The 16,975-nt window shown below is 37.8% G+C and overlaps 1 protein-coding gene across 4 annotated transcripts in view; it reads right to left on the reverse strand.

The window, feature by feature from the left end:
• The window catches only part of FAM193A (family with sequence similarity 193 member A), a 78,865-nt gene that overhangs the window by 24,403 nt on the left and 37,487 nt on the right, over nt 1-16,975 (reverse strand). For 2 of the 4 annotated variants that reach the window (XM_082051987.1, XM_082051984.1), the window contains 6 exons: nt 14,987-15,221; nt 11,396-11,520; nt 6,733-6,877; nt 1,856-1,933; nt 453-623; nt 145-254 (listed from right to left, as the gene is read on the reverse strand). In XM_082051987.1, the coding sequence (XP_081908113.1) occupies nt 145-254; nt 453-623; nt 1,856-1,933; nt 6,733-6,877; nt 11,396-11,520; nt 14,987-15,221 (864 nt within the window). The remainder of the gene's footprint in view (nt 1-144; nt 255-452; nt 624-1,855; nt 1,934-6,732; nt 6,878-11,395; nt 11,521-14,986; nt 15,222-16,975) is intronic. The other 2 variants (XM_082051985.1, XM_082051986.1) reach the window with 2 other exon arrangements.

Here is a 16,975-nt window from a genome sequence, read left to right on the forward strand (position 1 = left end):
GAATTAAGATTACAGATTTTTGTGACCTGGTTTAAATAGCATTTATTTAAAGTAACCACACTTGGTTCCAATAATGTGTTTCATTTTCCCTCGTACAAGAAATTAACGATTTGTTATGATTTTATATTAAAAACATCAGCTCACCTTCTTCTATAATTACAGTTGGGACAGTCAGGCAGACTCAAACGTGATGACAGCATGTGTCTCATGTCTGTGAAGTTGTTCTCCCCAGCTAGTGCTTTCTTGTTATTAAGCTGAAGTAAATTATAAAGGTGGTGGTTTAGTAGTGCAAGTTTCTAATGAACAATTAAATGGCACATCATGATTAACAAATTACATAATGAAAAAGATTCTTTAGGTAAAAGATTTTTAAAAGAAGCATTCACAATAATTTCATGAAGGTGGTGTTTCGATCATGAGTGAAAAGAAGTTTAAAGTTACAAACAACAAACATTTGGCACTGAAACTCTTCCAAGAAAGTGTGTTTCTACTATGAAACAGTAAAGTGGCCAAGTCCATCTCCTTGACTGATTTGTATGTGCATCTTGCATGGTACTTCTGCTGACGCACTCTGAACTTGAGTAGTTCTTGTCTTGTTTCATGGTCTGCACAAAAGGACACTGCTGGCAAATGGAGAAAGAATTCAAACTCACCCTTAGCTTGCAGAAAAGAATTAGGGCTAATTCTGTAGCCAAAATGGGGTAGTTTCAAGAACAAAGCAGCTGACCAAAACAGGACTTAATTGTATTAGTGAAAAAATATAACGCAAATAACCTCCACCTGGCAGCAGCATAATCCTGAAAGTACCTAATTTCATTAGGTACCTACAAACCTTTGGTTAAATAAGGATGTGCCTAAGCTTCTACTTCTGTATATGCCCAGATCTGATCCTTACCTAAGCAGACACAGGCTTACAGCTCACTTAAGCCCAATTAGGATCAAGGAAAAAGAGGATTCTTCGAGTCCTCTGAGAAGCCCTGTTTGCCAGATGTTCCAAAGATGTGGTTAACACAGGCTTATGTTCCTTATAAGAAAAAGTACTTACTGATGACTGATTTGAGGCATTGTCAATTTAAGCTTAAGTTTATTAAAATGTACTATCATACTCTCTCTTTCTCTGGCTCATGACCAGCATTTCTTCCTGCACAGCGGTACAGGAACGGACAGTTCCCCATCCAGCCTTGACTCCAGTGGGGTCACTCTGTACTCTTACGGAAGGCATGAGCTATTTGAACACTTCTAGGCTACAGAGGAGAGTGGTGTGTCTTAAACAGGAGATCGTTTTATAATAACATAGGAACTTCTACAGGCCCCTATCTGGCTACATCTTAAAGAAGGCAGACGGTTCTGCTCAGCCTTTTCCCCACAAAACACACGGAGGAGCCACCTCCAGAGCCATAAGAGATGGGCTCATCTGCCTTGCTGCCATGGCTCACACTCCCCAGCTCTGCACACACGAGGGAACTTGTTTAACTCTCAAACACAACATTCCCTGTCACATACATCAAAGCAGCCCCACACTTAATGTATTGGCTGTTTTGGATCCCACTCTAAAAGCATCAGAAATGCCCCTTTTGTTATATAAAGAATTTTAACACCTGGTAACCAATCCTAAGACTATGGTACTTAGATTTGCACTTTGTAGTAACTGCGATTACATATTACTACATACTCTTACTCGATCTTGCTTTTCTGTACTTTAGCTGACCAAATTTCATGCCTGCAATAGTCGCAAAATTGGATCATGTAAACTAAAATGATATACTACACTTACAGGTTTGCATTTTACAAATATATTAAATACAAATATATTAAACATTAGTATAACTTAGTAAGGTATAAAAAAAAATCCTACCTGCTCTTCAATAAAACGTCTCTGTTTAAAAAATTCCCAGTCTTCCTTCAGCATGCGTTGTTTTGCTTTCATTGCCATCTAAAACAGAATTTGATTCAATCAGTGAGTTTTTGTTAGAGAACTTCTGTCCTGTGGTCACTTGGTATATCTGTTTCCTAAAACTTAGCTTGTCTGTGCTATTTTGATTGTACTTACATACCTAGTCAAAATGAAGTGTAATTTATTTGCTAATCATCTGATTCGAGTCACTTAAACATAAGATTTTGATATTAATTGACACTATTTTTCAGTCTGATTTTTCCAGTTATTCCTTGTGATAATATTTATTTTCAATAAATATTTCACAGCATTTTCAATAAAATGTGATTGGCATTAAATTCTCAACATCCACTAAAATCTAGAGCTGCAGGACTTTCTGCAAGGTCTCAAGGCAGGCTCAAGTGCAAACTCTGATGTACCACATGTGGGACTAATCACCCAAAGAGTCAAAAAAAATTAGAGTAAAGAAAATTACGCAGTGACCTACACTGACACTATTTATCACTTTTATTCCTCAATGGATTTCATGCCCATGATTTATCTAAGCCTGGACAAATATTTTGTAATTACTAGTCCCTGAATCATATAACTGTAAATCCACATAGAGTCTGTAGCTTTTTGTACACAAATGACATTTTTCTGATTTAGTAAATAAATTCACTCTGACAGAATGCAAAAACTTCCATGAACTTTAAACACAGCAAAATGCAGAGCAAAGCTTCTCCTGTTGTACTACGCAACATTTTTAGAGCACTAGTTCATCAGTGAGGAAAAACAACCAACTAGGTTATCTTTTACAGGGTTTTGTTTTGTCTAATAAATAAAAAAAATCTACCACCTTACAGAATGTAACAAAATGCTTCATAAAGATACGTCAGTATGCCAAAGTCCAGTAGGTTATACTACGAGCAACCTTTTTTCTTCAAAAGCATTGCCTCCAGAAATTCATACTTGATCAAATGTTTAAAGTTTTACCATTAACCAAAGTGAATTATTGCTATTATCATTATTGAACTTGGCAAAATGAAAGCTGGGGATTTGAAACGGTATTAAGGAGTAAAGTTTTGCCTAATGAATTTCTGGAAGATTCAGCAGCAGGTAAGTCTAATTAGTACTGCGGATTTTGATTTCCCTTGCTCCAGTGAGGTTACACCAACACCAAAAAAATGAGTTTATCATGTGTATTTGTGTTGTTTGAAAAAAGCCAGCATGTATGAAATATTCTTGAACCATTTCTTAGACTCACTAAAAGGTACTGCAGAGCCTGCGGCCAAGAACATCAGAAATTCCATCCTGGCTGTACTATCAGGCTCTGAGCACCCCTGAGCTACTGATGTATTCAAAGCCAGCACCACTCACTGGTTCAGGTGCCCTGTCACCCAGCTGAGTCCTCAGCACCAGAGACAGGCACTTACATTTGCTATACAGTGTAAGAGAAGACCTCAGTGCCAAAGAATGAAGTTTAAAACAGCCAGTGCATTAACTGGGAGCTGCCTGCTCCAGCCTGCCAAGAAACCGTCAAAGAAACCAGCACGGTTTAAGTCTTGATGCTCTTGAGTATTAATGGAAACAAGGGCTGAAGTGAAAGTTTCCTTACTTTCAGCTTTGCAGCCGTTCCAATACCCCAAGTCTGCAAGTATCTTAAGTTATTAATTCCAGAAACAATGGGAAATACCTTTTCTCCCTTTTCTTTTCCCCAATGGATATTTATTTCAGCAGAGCACAGCAGCTGCAATACAAACCACATGATTCATGCCCAAGAATTCTGCTAGGGAGTGGGACATCAATTCAAATGCCATCCAAAGGAAAAAAATGTACACGTCAATCTTGCACATCTGCAATGAATACACTGTCACTGCTGCCCAATGGAGAGGCCAACTGCCATCCTCCTCCTTCCTCCCTGTATATTTGAGGCTAAAAAGTATTTGAGATCCAATCAGACAACACATGGTGAAGTGAGAAAGAGAAGTGAACAAATATTCTTCCATTCTGAAACAGACTTAATCATGAAACAAAGCCACCCGTTTAGTCAGAACTGACACATACCACTACATCACCTGCGAGAACTCTGACGTTCATACATCACACCCATTTCTTCCAAATGTTAAATTCCACCAAATATGAACAGCACATTTGAGCAGCCCAAATTCTACCTGTGAATCCAATCTGTTTTCCTAGCCTGTTTGACTAGAAATAATAAAAATAATTCCTCTTATCACAAAGTCTCAGCATCCAAAAATAGTGAGTGCTTCAACTATTTATACAGCTACCATAAAGGCAGAAAACCATTATGCCCATACAATATTACTTTTTCTATTGTGTTGACCGAGACTGTCAAAAATCAAAACAAAACCAAAAAACCCACAAATGACCATGAAAAGACAAGTAAGAAGCTCTCCCTGGGCTCTTGTGGAGCTGGGCGAAGGCATTCCTGTTTGCATCCCTGCTTTCCTTTCTTCTTGGGAGCCAGCAAGTAAATAAAACAGAAACACTTTCAGACAAAGTACATATGTCTACCTGGCCATAGCTATAGGAATATTCCAGATATATTTAGGACCTTCCAAGTTAAATGTAGTCTAAATTTGGTAAGAAAAACAGGATCTGGAGGTACAGGCTGCATACATTTAAACTCTCCTGTACTCATCTTTCTCAGATTTTAATGAGATGAATACAGGTGCTGATAAGAACAAATCCTTATTCTATTTTTATTACAGTGTACATGCATGGTATAGTAGCGCATTAAGTTACATGTCTATGCATTACACAGCTGTCTTACAGTCTTTAAAAAAGTGTACTATTTGTATTGCTTGCAAAAGTTATTAACTTTTTGTTTCCAAGAACAAGTAACATAACATACAGTAGTGGAAGGTCCATGAATTCTCTCTGCTGACGCCCCGTCTAAAATTTTGGGTATAGTTCCACAGTAGATAAATAAGAACCACTCTGAAGTTTTCCTCTGTGATGGTGTATGTTCTAACCTTTGATACACTAGCAGTAAAACCTAATTCTGCTAAGCCAAGGGGTAGCAAATAACGAACATGCATTTACTGTTAAGATCCAGTTTCCATAGCAGCCAGGCCTCCTGATTTCTACCTTGCTGGCAAAAATATGACTGCAACTTCAGATAAAGTGGTCATCCTAAATGTGGTTTTGATCAAGAGTAATTACAGCTTATCACCAAAGGGCCTAAGGAGCAATTATTAAAATGCTTGTTCTAAATATAAACACCAATACCAGTATCTCCTTTAAAATTTGATGGTTAAAGTTTTAAAATTGTTTCCCTTAAACACCCCCCTGCAGATTTTTTTTTGATTATTGGGAAATAAGAAGTCATCATATTAAGTTTCCCAAAAAAAGAAGAGGGGTTTCTGCTTCCATCAAGATACAGGCTTCACTGAGCAGATAAAATACGCTATATGACAGTACTTGTGGAAGTTGCATGGTCAGTTGATGAAAAGAAATACAGAAAAATCAGGTAAGAGTTGATTTTGAAGTGGTGCAGATCAACCAAGTCAGAAGTCTGATATGAATGTGACTCTACAGTAATTCCATGTTTTGGAAAAATAAGTGAATGATGAGAATTGAACTGGGCTCCCTTTCTTATGGGTGAGGCAGTATCGGACACAACACACTGACAGCATGGAGAAAATTACTTCTACTGGCATAACATGTGAGACAATGAAAATTTACTGAGCTGTCATCAAATATCTAGGTGTGGAAAAGCACCCAGACCAAGAGAAAACTTTGTTAACTGACAGCTCACAGATGCAGACCCCAAATATAAACCCATCTCAGAAAATAAAATTAGTTATATCCTGTCTCCATCTTGAAAATACTGGAATTAATGGTAAAAGTACACTTAAATCTTTATCACAGGGAACAGCTTCTGAAGACATTTACAGTGTATAAAATGTTTGTTATCTATAGGAGTAACATAGCATTGCTAAATCTCAAATTTGATCTCCCTATTCCTATTGTTCATAAAACTTCAAAATACAAGAAAAGTTCTATAAAATTCTTTACCTTCAATTATTTCAATACATCTTCTTTCTTCTAGTATACTTAAGATTGAACTAAACAGTATTCAAAGCCTTATCCTGAAGTGTTTTAAAAAAATACAAGTTCTTTGGACATGAGACAAAACACATGAGCAATTTCAGAAGAGTTTAAACAACCACTTGCAAAATAAACCACTGTTTTTTGGAAAATTAAGCTCTTGACAATGTGGGAGTCAGCACAACAAAGTGATTATTTTCTGAAATGTAGCACACACTCAGAATAATCAGCTGTCAGAACATACACTTAATTAAAAAAGGATTACTTCAGAGGTCTCAAATATTTATGCAGTGAGACTCTGGAGTTCTGATTTTGACAGTTGTACAAAGGTCATCATCACACTGCAACACGCAACAGTTTTTAAAAGCAATATCTACCTCTGAATTTCATTTTATGCAATTATTATTTTGGAATCTTAGGTGTTTTATGAGGTGGGTTTTGGTTTTTTGCTTTTCCTAGTGACAACTACAAAAAGAAAGTTTCAGTTTACTGTGCTATGGATAATTTACAGGCTAAAGTCATCCAAAAATGTTCAAAGACCATCATTAAATAATGACACAATCAGCTGCTTCAACAATTTGAAGATGTTTCTGGACAATCACCACTACATATTGGTATGTTAGTGTTCTGCTTTTATTCTTGAATATGGACATCAATGAAAAAAGTTACACTTTGTTGCTTCAAAGCTCTGGATAAAAAGACCACAGAAACTCCACTGGAGTTTCTCCACTTGCACGGGCTGCTCCCCACGTCAGTCTTGTGACTCTTCACATGATTCTTACCTGTTCATCAACATAATCATCTATTCTTTTCTGGCATTCCAGCCAAGCTTCAGCAACTTGACCCATTTCCTGCTCCAGCTGATGGTACCTTTGTAGCAAGGTACTGTACATGTCTTCGCTACAGGAATCATGTGTTGTTCCAAGCCTGCAAGTTCAAACAGCACTTGTTATAGAACAGACATTTCACTAAAAAATAATAAATAAAATCACGCTTTGAAGACCTGCCCGCTAAAGAGTGTCGTTAAAGCGCATTTACTGATACACCTAGGCCCACATAGCTGCTTGTATCCCAAAAATGGGTATTTGTAGTCATTTTTCAAAAAAATATTCAACAACTGCTTGTTCCAATGTTCTGTAACCAACAATAGCAAGAATGTGGGAAGTGCAACATTTCTACAGCCTCTTTCCCACAAGCAACCAGATGTCAAACCTACTGAGCTGTATTTATTGAAATTTTGTTGCTTGATATATTTATCCTTCCAAATTCCATGGGCTAAATATACATGTTGACTATTTACTGAAGAGCTGTATAGTAAAAATAAAGCCAGAAGCTTGTTCATCAGAACTCTCATGATCAATGCTGAAGAGACGACTAGACGAGTCGGAGTTCCAGCTGGGAGAAGTGCTGGAGAATGAGGCAAGTGAGAGAATTTGGTTGCTTGCACTTATCTACCATCACTTGAGCAGCATCACATTCAAAATGTGGTTTTACTGTTCACTGCTGAACATGTCTGTGAGGAGCCCCAGAAATATGAGGCAGATTCACCTCCCTTCCTACTACTACGTTTTTGTAAAACAAATTCCTTTAAAAATCTATTAGATGATTCTTCAGTAAATAAGCAAACTCCAGAAACCTTGACTTCAGATACCAATAGAAATACAAAATTCTATTTGATTATGTGTATTTAAAGCACATTGAATTGTAATGACCTGTAACTGACAGAAATAAACTGAAGCTTTCCAACATTCCTCCTACTTAGTAATTAAGAGCAAACTGGTTGGTAGTTAATTAGGCACAGAGGTTGTATCGTGAGTCAAACCCAGTAACAAAAAAAAATTTCAAGCATCAAATACTTGATATTTAAGCCCAGTTCCAACATTTCAGAGAGGTCTGTTACAGATTTCTATTGCAACAGGCTGCTAACCCAACCTAAGAACTACATACTTCTGCCTACCATCCTGGCAATTAAACATAATGAAGAGCTGAGCAAACAGACAACTCAGTAAGCATTAAGTTACAGCTGTTAGCGTGACTTCGCCAATAAATCCAAGTTTGTTTTATTTTGTTGATTTTGTCCAGAACCTGCAACACAAGCACTTTAGAAGGGTGCAGAAGCAGTTCTGCACATAAAGAAACCTGAGAACTCCATGCTTGGTAGAGTACAAAACACAGTTTAAAGGGATACAAGGACTTTAAAGGGATACAGGGATGCAACACCTCCTCACAGTCAGTGCAAACAGTGTCAATTCCTGTTACTAGACCGTGATTTACTACTTTTCTTGAAGCCTGTGTTTCTGGTATTATGCAGTTATGTGAATTTCTGATCCCTACTGAACAGAAGTCAATAATTTGCTCTCATAACTGCTGCTGAGTAGCACTATTCTTTCAAACAGTAGGTGTGTACAAAATCTTTTTTAAATAAGCTCTCAGTTAGAAGCAAAAGAACTTAAAAGTTTAAAAATTTAGCTTAGCAATGCAACAGCATTTACACTTTGCATTTTTATTGTGACCCTTGAGTAAAGGTTAACATGAAACTAGTAAATGTACTTTCACCCCTAAGGCAAGTATAAAGTAACGAGTCTAGGTAATATTTCAGTCCTGTAAACAGAGGTAGAATATATTCCTGAACCGCAGTACAAAAAAGGTAATAAAAAGCACCACATATATATAAAATAAACAAGAATTTCTTACTTTACAGTAGCCAAATCTTCCAAGGCATACCTGCTGACATACATCCTATTGTATGCCTCCACACCTTGATTAGGAACCCAAAATTTTTTGGCCACCAGCATTTAACTGAAGGTGCGCAGGCATATAGGTGAGGTTCTTAGGGACATGGTTTAGTGCTAGAGTTAGGTTCTGGTTGGAATCTATTATCCTGAGGGTATCTTCCAACAAAAATGATTCTATGGTTCTATGTACCTTGAACACTGTCCCATCCCATACAGGGAAAGCAAAGAGGACAGAAAAGCACCAAGTATCAGTTAGTTACTTCATTACTAACCCCCAATAAAGCAGTTTGTTGAACGCAGGAGGCAAGTGTGAAAAGCATGTTAACCCAAGACACATTTAATCTCCAAGAAGCACTGGTCACTCATCTATGAAAGGTAGGTTGACTGGATTTCCTTGAAAACTGATTACAAAAATACAGCCTTATGAAATGCTGCATCTGATCTAGAAACCCTGCTGATTCATTAACTCTTGATAAGCATAGGGACAGCTCTTAGAGCTGGTCTGCAGGTGGTACAACTGAGTGTGCCTCCTAAACAAACCAGAGGTGGTCACTAGGTAGGAGAACGAGATACAACACATTAAGACCCTGGTAGTTTACCCTGAGTAGATGACAAGCCCTGTGAAATACTGACACAGCTGATCTCGTATCAGCTAGTAACGTCCATCCCCACAAGACCTCTATGTTAAACCCTCCCTAAGTGAACACCTGTTCTAGTCTGACATCTAATAAGCCTCCTTGGAACTAATCACAGCACAGCAACTATATCTTTTTAAAAAGCCGGAGATATACAAATGATTTAGTGATTTAAATAAGTGATAAGAAAAAGTGTGGACACCCGAAATCTAAGTGAAATTAAGATGTCAAAACACCGTTTCATATTTCTTCTTCAGGAGGAGAAAACAATGATGCCAATGTTCTTTTGTAAGGGAACTCTGCTAACACCTTCTCTACTGTGTTCAAATGATTCTCTACTAACAAAATGATCAGGGGACTAGGCTGATCCCTGCTTGTCCATGTCAGGCCTCTCTGATGGAACATTCCTCCATCAGTTCCCAATACAAGGCAGTTCATCCCCCAGAAAAACTTCTCAGGGAAGGCTACCTAATTCTCTTACTTCAAGACCCAGAGAACTCAGCAGTAAAACCCTGAGAGTCCACAAAAATAGAAGTAATCTCTGCTTAAAGAAAAACAAGACATACTCTATATAAACTAGAAACTATGGAACAAGAAGCTTGCACTGAACCTCCCTTTTCAAAAAGGCTCATGTGAAGCAATGTAGGCAAAACTACAGCTTATGTGAAACAGCCTTAAAGTTATCTAGTGAACATAGATATCCTGAAAAGGAATTCCTGCAGGAACAGACTGACTTCATCATATTTAAGCCTTGAAGACAGCTGTCACTACATTGAAGTTCTGCGCAGAAACACCTTCTGTTGCTCACTTTAATGACAGTAGCACTTGAGAACAACAGATAAGTGAAAACAATCCAATGCTTTTGTTCAGAAATTACTATAAGCTTCACTAAGACTATTCTCAGCTACTGCAGATGAAGGCAATATAAACAGTCTTGATATAGGCAGGACCTGCTGCAGTAAGTGATGCAGAGAAGCCTTGTCAGACAGCATGGAGATGAATGAGGGATACAGCATCAGTGGCACTGGGAACTCAAACACAGATCACAGAATCACAGAATGTTAGGGATTGGAAGGGACCTCAGAAGATCATCTAGTCCAACCCCACAACTGAACAAATGGTATTGAACACAGCAAAAAAATTACCTAGAGGTTTAAAAAAAAAAAAAAAAAAAAAAATCAGCACCAACCCAATTTAAAGTAAACCAATTAGACAGTTTATTCTGAGGGACCTCAGACTTGCTGGGCCCAGTGACAACTAAGACTTCTTGGTTTTGCTTGCTTTTCTTTCTAGTATCTACTAGCAAAAGAAGAACTCATCAGAAACATCTTTATGCACTCTGAGAAACACCTCCTGTGACAGACTTAAACTGCTCTTGCACCATGGAAAAATACCCAAGACAATTCCTTTAATAAACATGTACACAGGGTGTAAATGTCTCGTCGTCAGAAATTATATTGAAAGGTCAACAGGAACGATCCCTGACTTTACTTTAAAAATGTTCAGATTTAAAGAATCAAATTTCTATTAATTAATACCTTTCCCCTAAAAAAAACCCAAACACTTTGCAGGTACACAAATTACAAGCAGAGCAACCTTGCTAACAAAACATACACTTTAAAGCCCTAGAAAACGCAATATGCCATCAGACCTACAAGCACATAGCAAGGGATTTTGCTTCTTTTGCCTTCTCCAATGGAAAGATTGCTTAAAACTCCAAAGGAAGTTATTTGTGCACTATGGGAAGCATTGAGGCTTTAATTCGCTTGTAGTGCTGTAAAGACAACAGCAATGCTGGAAGAGAAGTGAAAGCAGCGCTATTCAGTCCTACCATCAGTGTTTCCATAGCATGCTGCCATTTTACTAGGTAACCTACAAGTAAGCAGATTAGGGTAGTTATTCTTCCGACAAGCAAATTATGACAGCAGCCCACTCAATTAACAATACTGTTTTCAAGACAGAACAACCAATTAAATTGTAGAAGCAGCAAAGATTATATTTTTCTCTTTAAACTCTGGTTGCAAACATGGGTTTTGATTTCTCCTTAACGTTACAAAAGAAGATTTCAACTCTACCTTAGCTGTGACACCAACATCGGCAAGCTATTCTGCAGGAGTGGCTCGGAAAATACCAGGTTTTCAAACAGATGCTTATTGTGCAATTCCCACGTCACTTGAAATTTCTTCAAATGTTCATTTTCCTATAAAAACAAAACAAAAAAACAGAAATAAGCCAAGAAAATGGAAAAGAAAAAAGTCCAAGGCAAGAATTTTAATCTCCAACCTACAGGCCAGGTTATCCAACTCAGATCCAGTTTTAATGCCCAGAAGCTCAGAATTTAAGTAATTCTTTAATGACTCAAATAACCATAGCTTCATTTCTTGTTTTTCTAAATTGTCACGGATTAGGAAAAAAAAAAAAGACTACGTTGTTAAAAGCTTCCATTCATTTCTGCACTGACAGACGTATTTTATGATCTGAAACAGTTATTCTCAGGTTTTCTTGTCAAATATTTGTCTGACTATTTTCCAGTTCTTATCTAGCAACAAACACATACATAATGGCACAATCTAGTCTTTATTCAAAACTGACCAAAAACAACAGTTCTCTCCAAGCACAGCTTCAAAACTGAAGTTTTCTAAATATATGAGAGACCAACAGCTTCTCTAGTAAGCAGAATGTTTTTCTATTTAACATGTAGCTGTGTTTAATTTCAAGGCCTAAAACATAAATCTGTTATTATCAAAACATAAGAATCAAAGACAAGTGTAATACTTGTTCACGCCAGTAAGCTTCCCCACATATTGCCAGCAGTATGCAGGTTTTCTGCACCAAGACGCAGCACACACAGCACCACACAGCAAAATGAAAAGCAAGCATTCCAGCTATCAGATCAGCAAGTGAGCCCTATGCACTATAACCCTGAGTATCCCGAAATACCTGAATACTCTGGAATTTCAAAGTTTTGTTAAGCATAGTGGGTGAAAAACCACATACATATTTATATCAGACAAATATGAGACTATTTGTATTCAAAAAAAAAGAATCAAGTTTGCAGTTTTATTGTTATTTAAGAAGGGTGGGTGGGGTTTTTCCAATTTTTAAAAGACACACGTACCTTTCCACTTAGAATATTATGTCTTAAAAACATTGAAAATTTCTATAAATTGCTAAAAATTTCTCAAGGGTCAACACTGAGAAAGGTTGATTTTCTAAGCAGTTTCCATATTATGCTGTGAACAAAACAGTCAACACTTTACTGAAAAAACATCTTGTATATCAGATGGTGCAGAGTATGACAGCAAGTGATCGGACGAGAGGAAATGGCCTCAAGTTGCACCAAGGGAGGTTTAAATTGAATATCAGGACAAAATTCTTCATTGAAAGGGTTGTCAGGCACTGGAACAGGCTGCCCAGGGCAATGGTGGAGTCACCATCCTTGGAGAGGTTTAAAAGGCGTTTAGACGAGGTTCTTAGGGACATAGTTTAGTGCTAGAGTTATGGTTGGACTTGATGATCCTGAGGGTCTCTTCCAACTGAAATTATTCTATATTTCTCACAAAGAAATATGGGTAAGTTTTCCCTTCTAGTCTGCTCTACTCTGCACTTGAGGGTTTCTGTGTACTGCCTACAGTCCTTCTAGCTTGTTCTCAGTGTCTGTCATTCCCTGATGGGGCACAAGGTTTTTGTTCCCACTCTTGAACTTCACTAGTTAGAGGGATTCCTTTGAAAGCAAGGACAGCTGTTCATAATTTCATTGAGAAATTAGATTGTCACAGGTGGAGGTTCAAAGCATTATATGCCTTTGTACAGCACGCTATGTGCAATAGTTTTACCTTAAAAAGGAAGGCTGTACTATGTGTACAGATCTTGATTGCCTCGAAAGTATTTCAGCTGAAAAGATTCCTTCTTCCATAGTGCATTGGTATCTTGAGAGAAAGCACCCCTGCACACTGAAAAGGCTAGTGACTACCTGTACTGGAAGCTGTGACATACTTGTCCATTTAATAAAAAGGTTATTTAATAAATCTAAGAAATTTATGGTGAGAGACAGTATTCCACCTTCTCACATTGCAGTTTCTGAATGTCACAGCTTAGCAGAAAAAAAGTTTTCAGTACATACTGGGCTGCAGAAGGAAAAGGACCAGAAAGTTTGGGCTATTTTGTTTTCTCATGCTTTGTTTTTTAAAAGAGAACAGGAATTTTATTTTACTTTGAATTTTGTCAGCAAATGGGTAGGTTAGGGTGTTCAAGTGTCTTCTGTCTCTTCATAGCCATTATCTCCATCTCTCATACCTGCTAAGTCTTCATGATTACTAGTTGACAGTAATAACCAGGGGAAAAATATGAAAATATTATTTTCTGATTAGCTATGGAATGGCACTAATATGCTAATTATTTGTGGATCTACTTTGAGAAAGCTAACATTTGTACTGTAATCCATCTGCTTTTCAGCTGAACCAATTTCTAAATTCCAATGCAAATCAACCCAAAGAGCAAACCCCTCCCAAGCACGCTGGTAGAGACTTGATGACTTAAGAGCAGCCAATAAACAGAAGATGAAAGTAACCTCAGGTCTGTATCTAAGTGATAAAGCTGGGGAGGACAACGCAGACAACAGCAAATACAGAGCACTGACAACAGAGAAAAGCATCAGATATGCTCAGGCTTCTTAAGAGAAACATCTTCCTGCTTTGCCCAGTTAATTTTACTAACAGCGCGAACTCAGTAACAACATTCTGCTTCCCTCCATTTTACATCTTTCTCACCTGTGCCCACCATGGTCTTGTTTCTGTCTATTATTTTCTTCTCTTTATCCACCTAGACAGTCACTTTCAGCTAATTGGCAATAAACCCCAGATTTACCAGTTTATCCACTTTTTTTTTTTTGCTTGTGCAAAGTATACACAAGAAAAGGGATGTACAGGATAAGGACATTAACAAAGGATGTACAGGAAAGGATTATTAACAAAACAGGATTAATAACCTTCTCAGCCCTTAGACGAAGAGAATTACAGAATTTGTTTACTGTATTACTCACTCATGATGGAAAGTTACTCAAGAATACATTTAAGTCTGTTGCTTATTTTCTACCTGGCAATATAATCTTAACACTAACATCACAATCAGTTGACAAAAAAGCATTTAAGAAAGAACAAGAAGTTTAGAAATCATAAATAACACAGCAGATTAATTCCAAGGCAACAGATCATCTTTTCGATTAGCCATTCTTTCCTTCAAATAAATGAAAAACCAAACATCGAAACAATCTAAATTAGTGCTACACATAAAAGTTTGTGTGCTGTAAACATGGTTGTCAAGAGACCGTTAAAGATTGATAGAGAAGTGTTTCACACATTTCCAAATGCAGTATCATCTAAAATTTTGTAATCTGTGTAAAGATTAGTTTCAGAATAAGAGCCACAAACCACATCCCACATTTTTCTTTACAAGGTAATTTCATCAGTTCACTGTAAGAGATGCCTAATACACATCTCTGAAGAATTTAATTTGCATTTTCAGACTACCCCTGTCTCCAGGCACGCACACACAAAAACTCTTACATCTTAAAAACCACAGAAGACACCAGAAAGAGCCCAAAACAGCTCTGCTAGCATTACTCTGCTAGCAAGTAGAAGCATATAGGTTATTTTTTCAAGTCTTACCAGAGTAACTAGAAAGGCGCTGATTGTACACGCTGCCTGACAGAGTGCACTGTATTCTTCAAGTAGGAGTGAGATGAACTGGTGGGCCTGTGGTGGCCCTTGTATTGCTAATGTTGATGCAACTTTAGATCCCAGGGACAAGTGTCGGAGCAGACGAACCTTCATTTCAAGCACATATTCTCTAGCTTGCTGTTCCAATCGTTGGTAAAGCTGATATGGATCTCTTTCACAAAGCCTGTATTTTTAGAGTATTTGTGACAAAAAAAAAAAAAAGACATGTCATCAACAACTTTTACTTTCCTAAAAATACTGACCAGTTACAATCATCATCATCAAAAGGAAACAATGGCTACAGTTTACAGAACTACCTTAAATCTGGGAGAACACAGTCCAGTTCCTTACTTTTACAATGTGGAACTGAGCCTCTGTGTAGCTTTAGGACTAGGATGTTTGCACACCCGAGGAACAAATTAATTTAACACCTTAGTATTTCTCTTCAACTTGTGAGCTAAAAAACCTTTACTCAATTGGCATACAACCCTACAGACACCCAGACTCTTCAGACAAGCTTCTTCACAAGTTCCCCATGTTCTTCCAAACAGCCCTAACAGTGTCCAAGCTGGAACAGCCAGGCCTAGGCCCAATTAATCTCCTGGAGAAGGACAGGCCTTTACTTCAAACTGAAGGAGCTTCACCTGTTCAGCAGCCAGAACATTTCTAAATATACACTGACCAGACAGGACTTGCTGATGGGGGACCCTTTCAGCTGAACTGAAAGACATTTCATACAATTACTAAGCTTTTAAGATACTAATGAAACTCGGCCTCACCTTTATGGAGAGTTTCTTAAACCAAGTTGTAAATCTTTGGACAAGGACATTTTTTGTACCTTTTATTAAAGCTGTGTCACTGCATAGCAGAGACGTGGGATTCTCAGGGCTGAAAAGAATGTCCTTCAAGGAACATGACTTAGGGCACTCTACTGTGGTAGTGCCTAAGCTGCAATCGTTACACGGATTGGTGTATTTTTTTATTATTTTCTTTAAAATCTAGAACAGGGATCAGAATTTGGGACTCATTTGTCCCAGGGAAGCACACTAACATTGAAGCTCCAGCAGCATATAGCCCTCCATGCACTCTATTCAGCCACTCAGTACCTGCAAGACCTGACCCATGGGATTGAACCAGCCCACACAGAAGAAAACTGAACCCGATGGCTGCTTTGAGGCACTTCAGGGTGAAATCTTGCTACTTAAAGTCCTGTGCATGGAGTTTAAGTGCTTGCCTCAGTTTTTTTTACAGCACGGAGAGGTGGGGAAGAAGAAAGGGATAAGTACTTAAGAGTTAGCTGAATAGAAGTCTGCTGCTATCTAGTGCCTGCTCTCTCCTCAGCACTCACAAAATAGAGTATTAGCAGAAAGCCACAAAGTTCTCCAACATACCATAGGGACAGTACTTGGCACCACTACTCATTTTCAGGTAAGAAGACCAGACAGTCTTTTTCTTTCCAGTGGTATCTAATAGAGCTGAGCATGGAATTAGGAATTTCGGCCTTTTAAAAATAGATCTTCTTGGCTACAGCATGATCTTTGGCACATGAACTACACGGTTTGTTTCGTTTTGTTTGGTTTGGTTTTACACCTTCAATACCTACATTGACTAGCTTTGCCAAAAAAATCTGCAAGATAGTAGCACCACAGTCTGGATACACCGGTGTCTGCTCAAACACAGCATCCTAATTTTATTTCACACTTTGGAGATGATAAGAAACTCAAGTGAAAAATAAGGATACTGACATAAGGTTTCTTTCTTTGAGATCCTGTTTCATTTCTGCCTTTGTATTTTAATAATCACTTTCAAAAGTGAAAAACAGTTCTAGAAAAATCAAGTACATAAGAAAGGTACATATTAGGTGTTCCAGTTTCCAAAATTTTTCCATTAAAGAGAAACTGCATAAAAATCAACCACCATTTTAGCTGTGAATCAGTT

The sequence above is a fragment of the Streptopelia decaocto genome (genome assembly GCF_964273445.1).
Source record: "Streptopelia decaocto genome assembly, chromosome: 4".
Lineage (NCBI taxonomy): Eukaryota > Metazoa > Chordata > Aves > Columbiformes > Columbidae > Streptopelia > Streptopelia decaocto.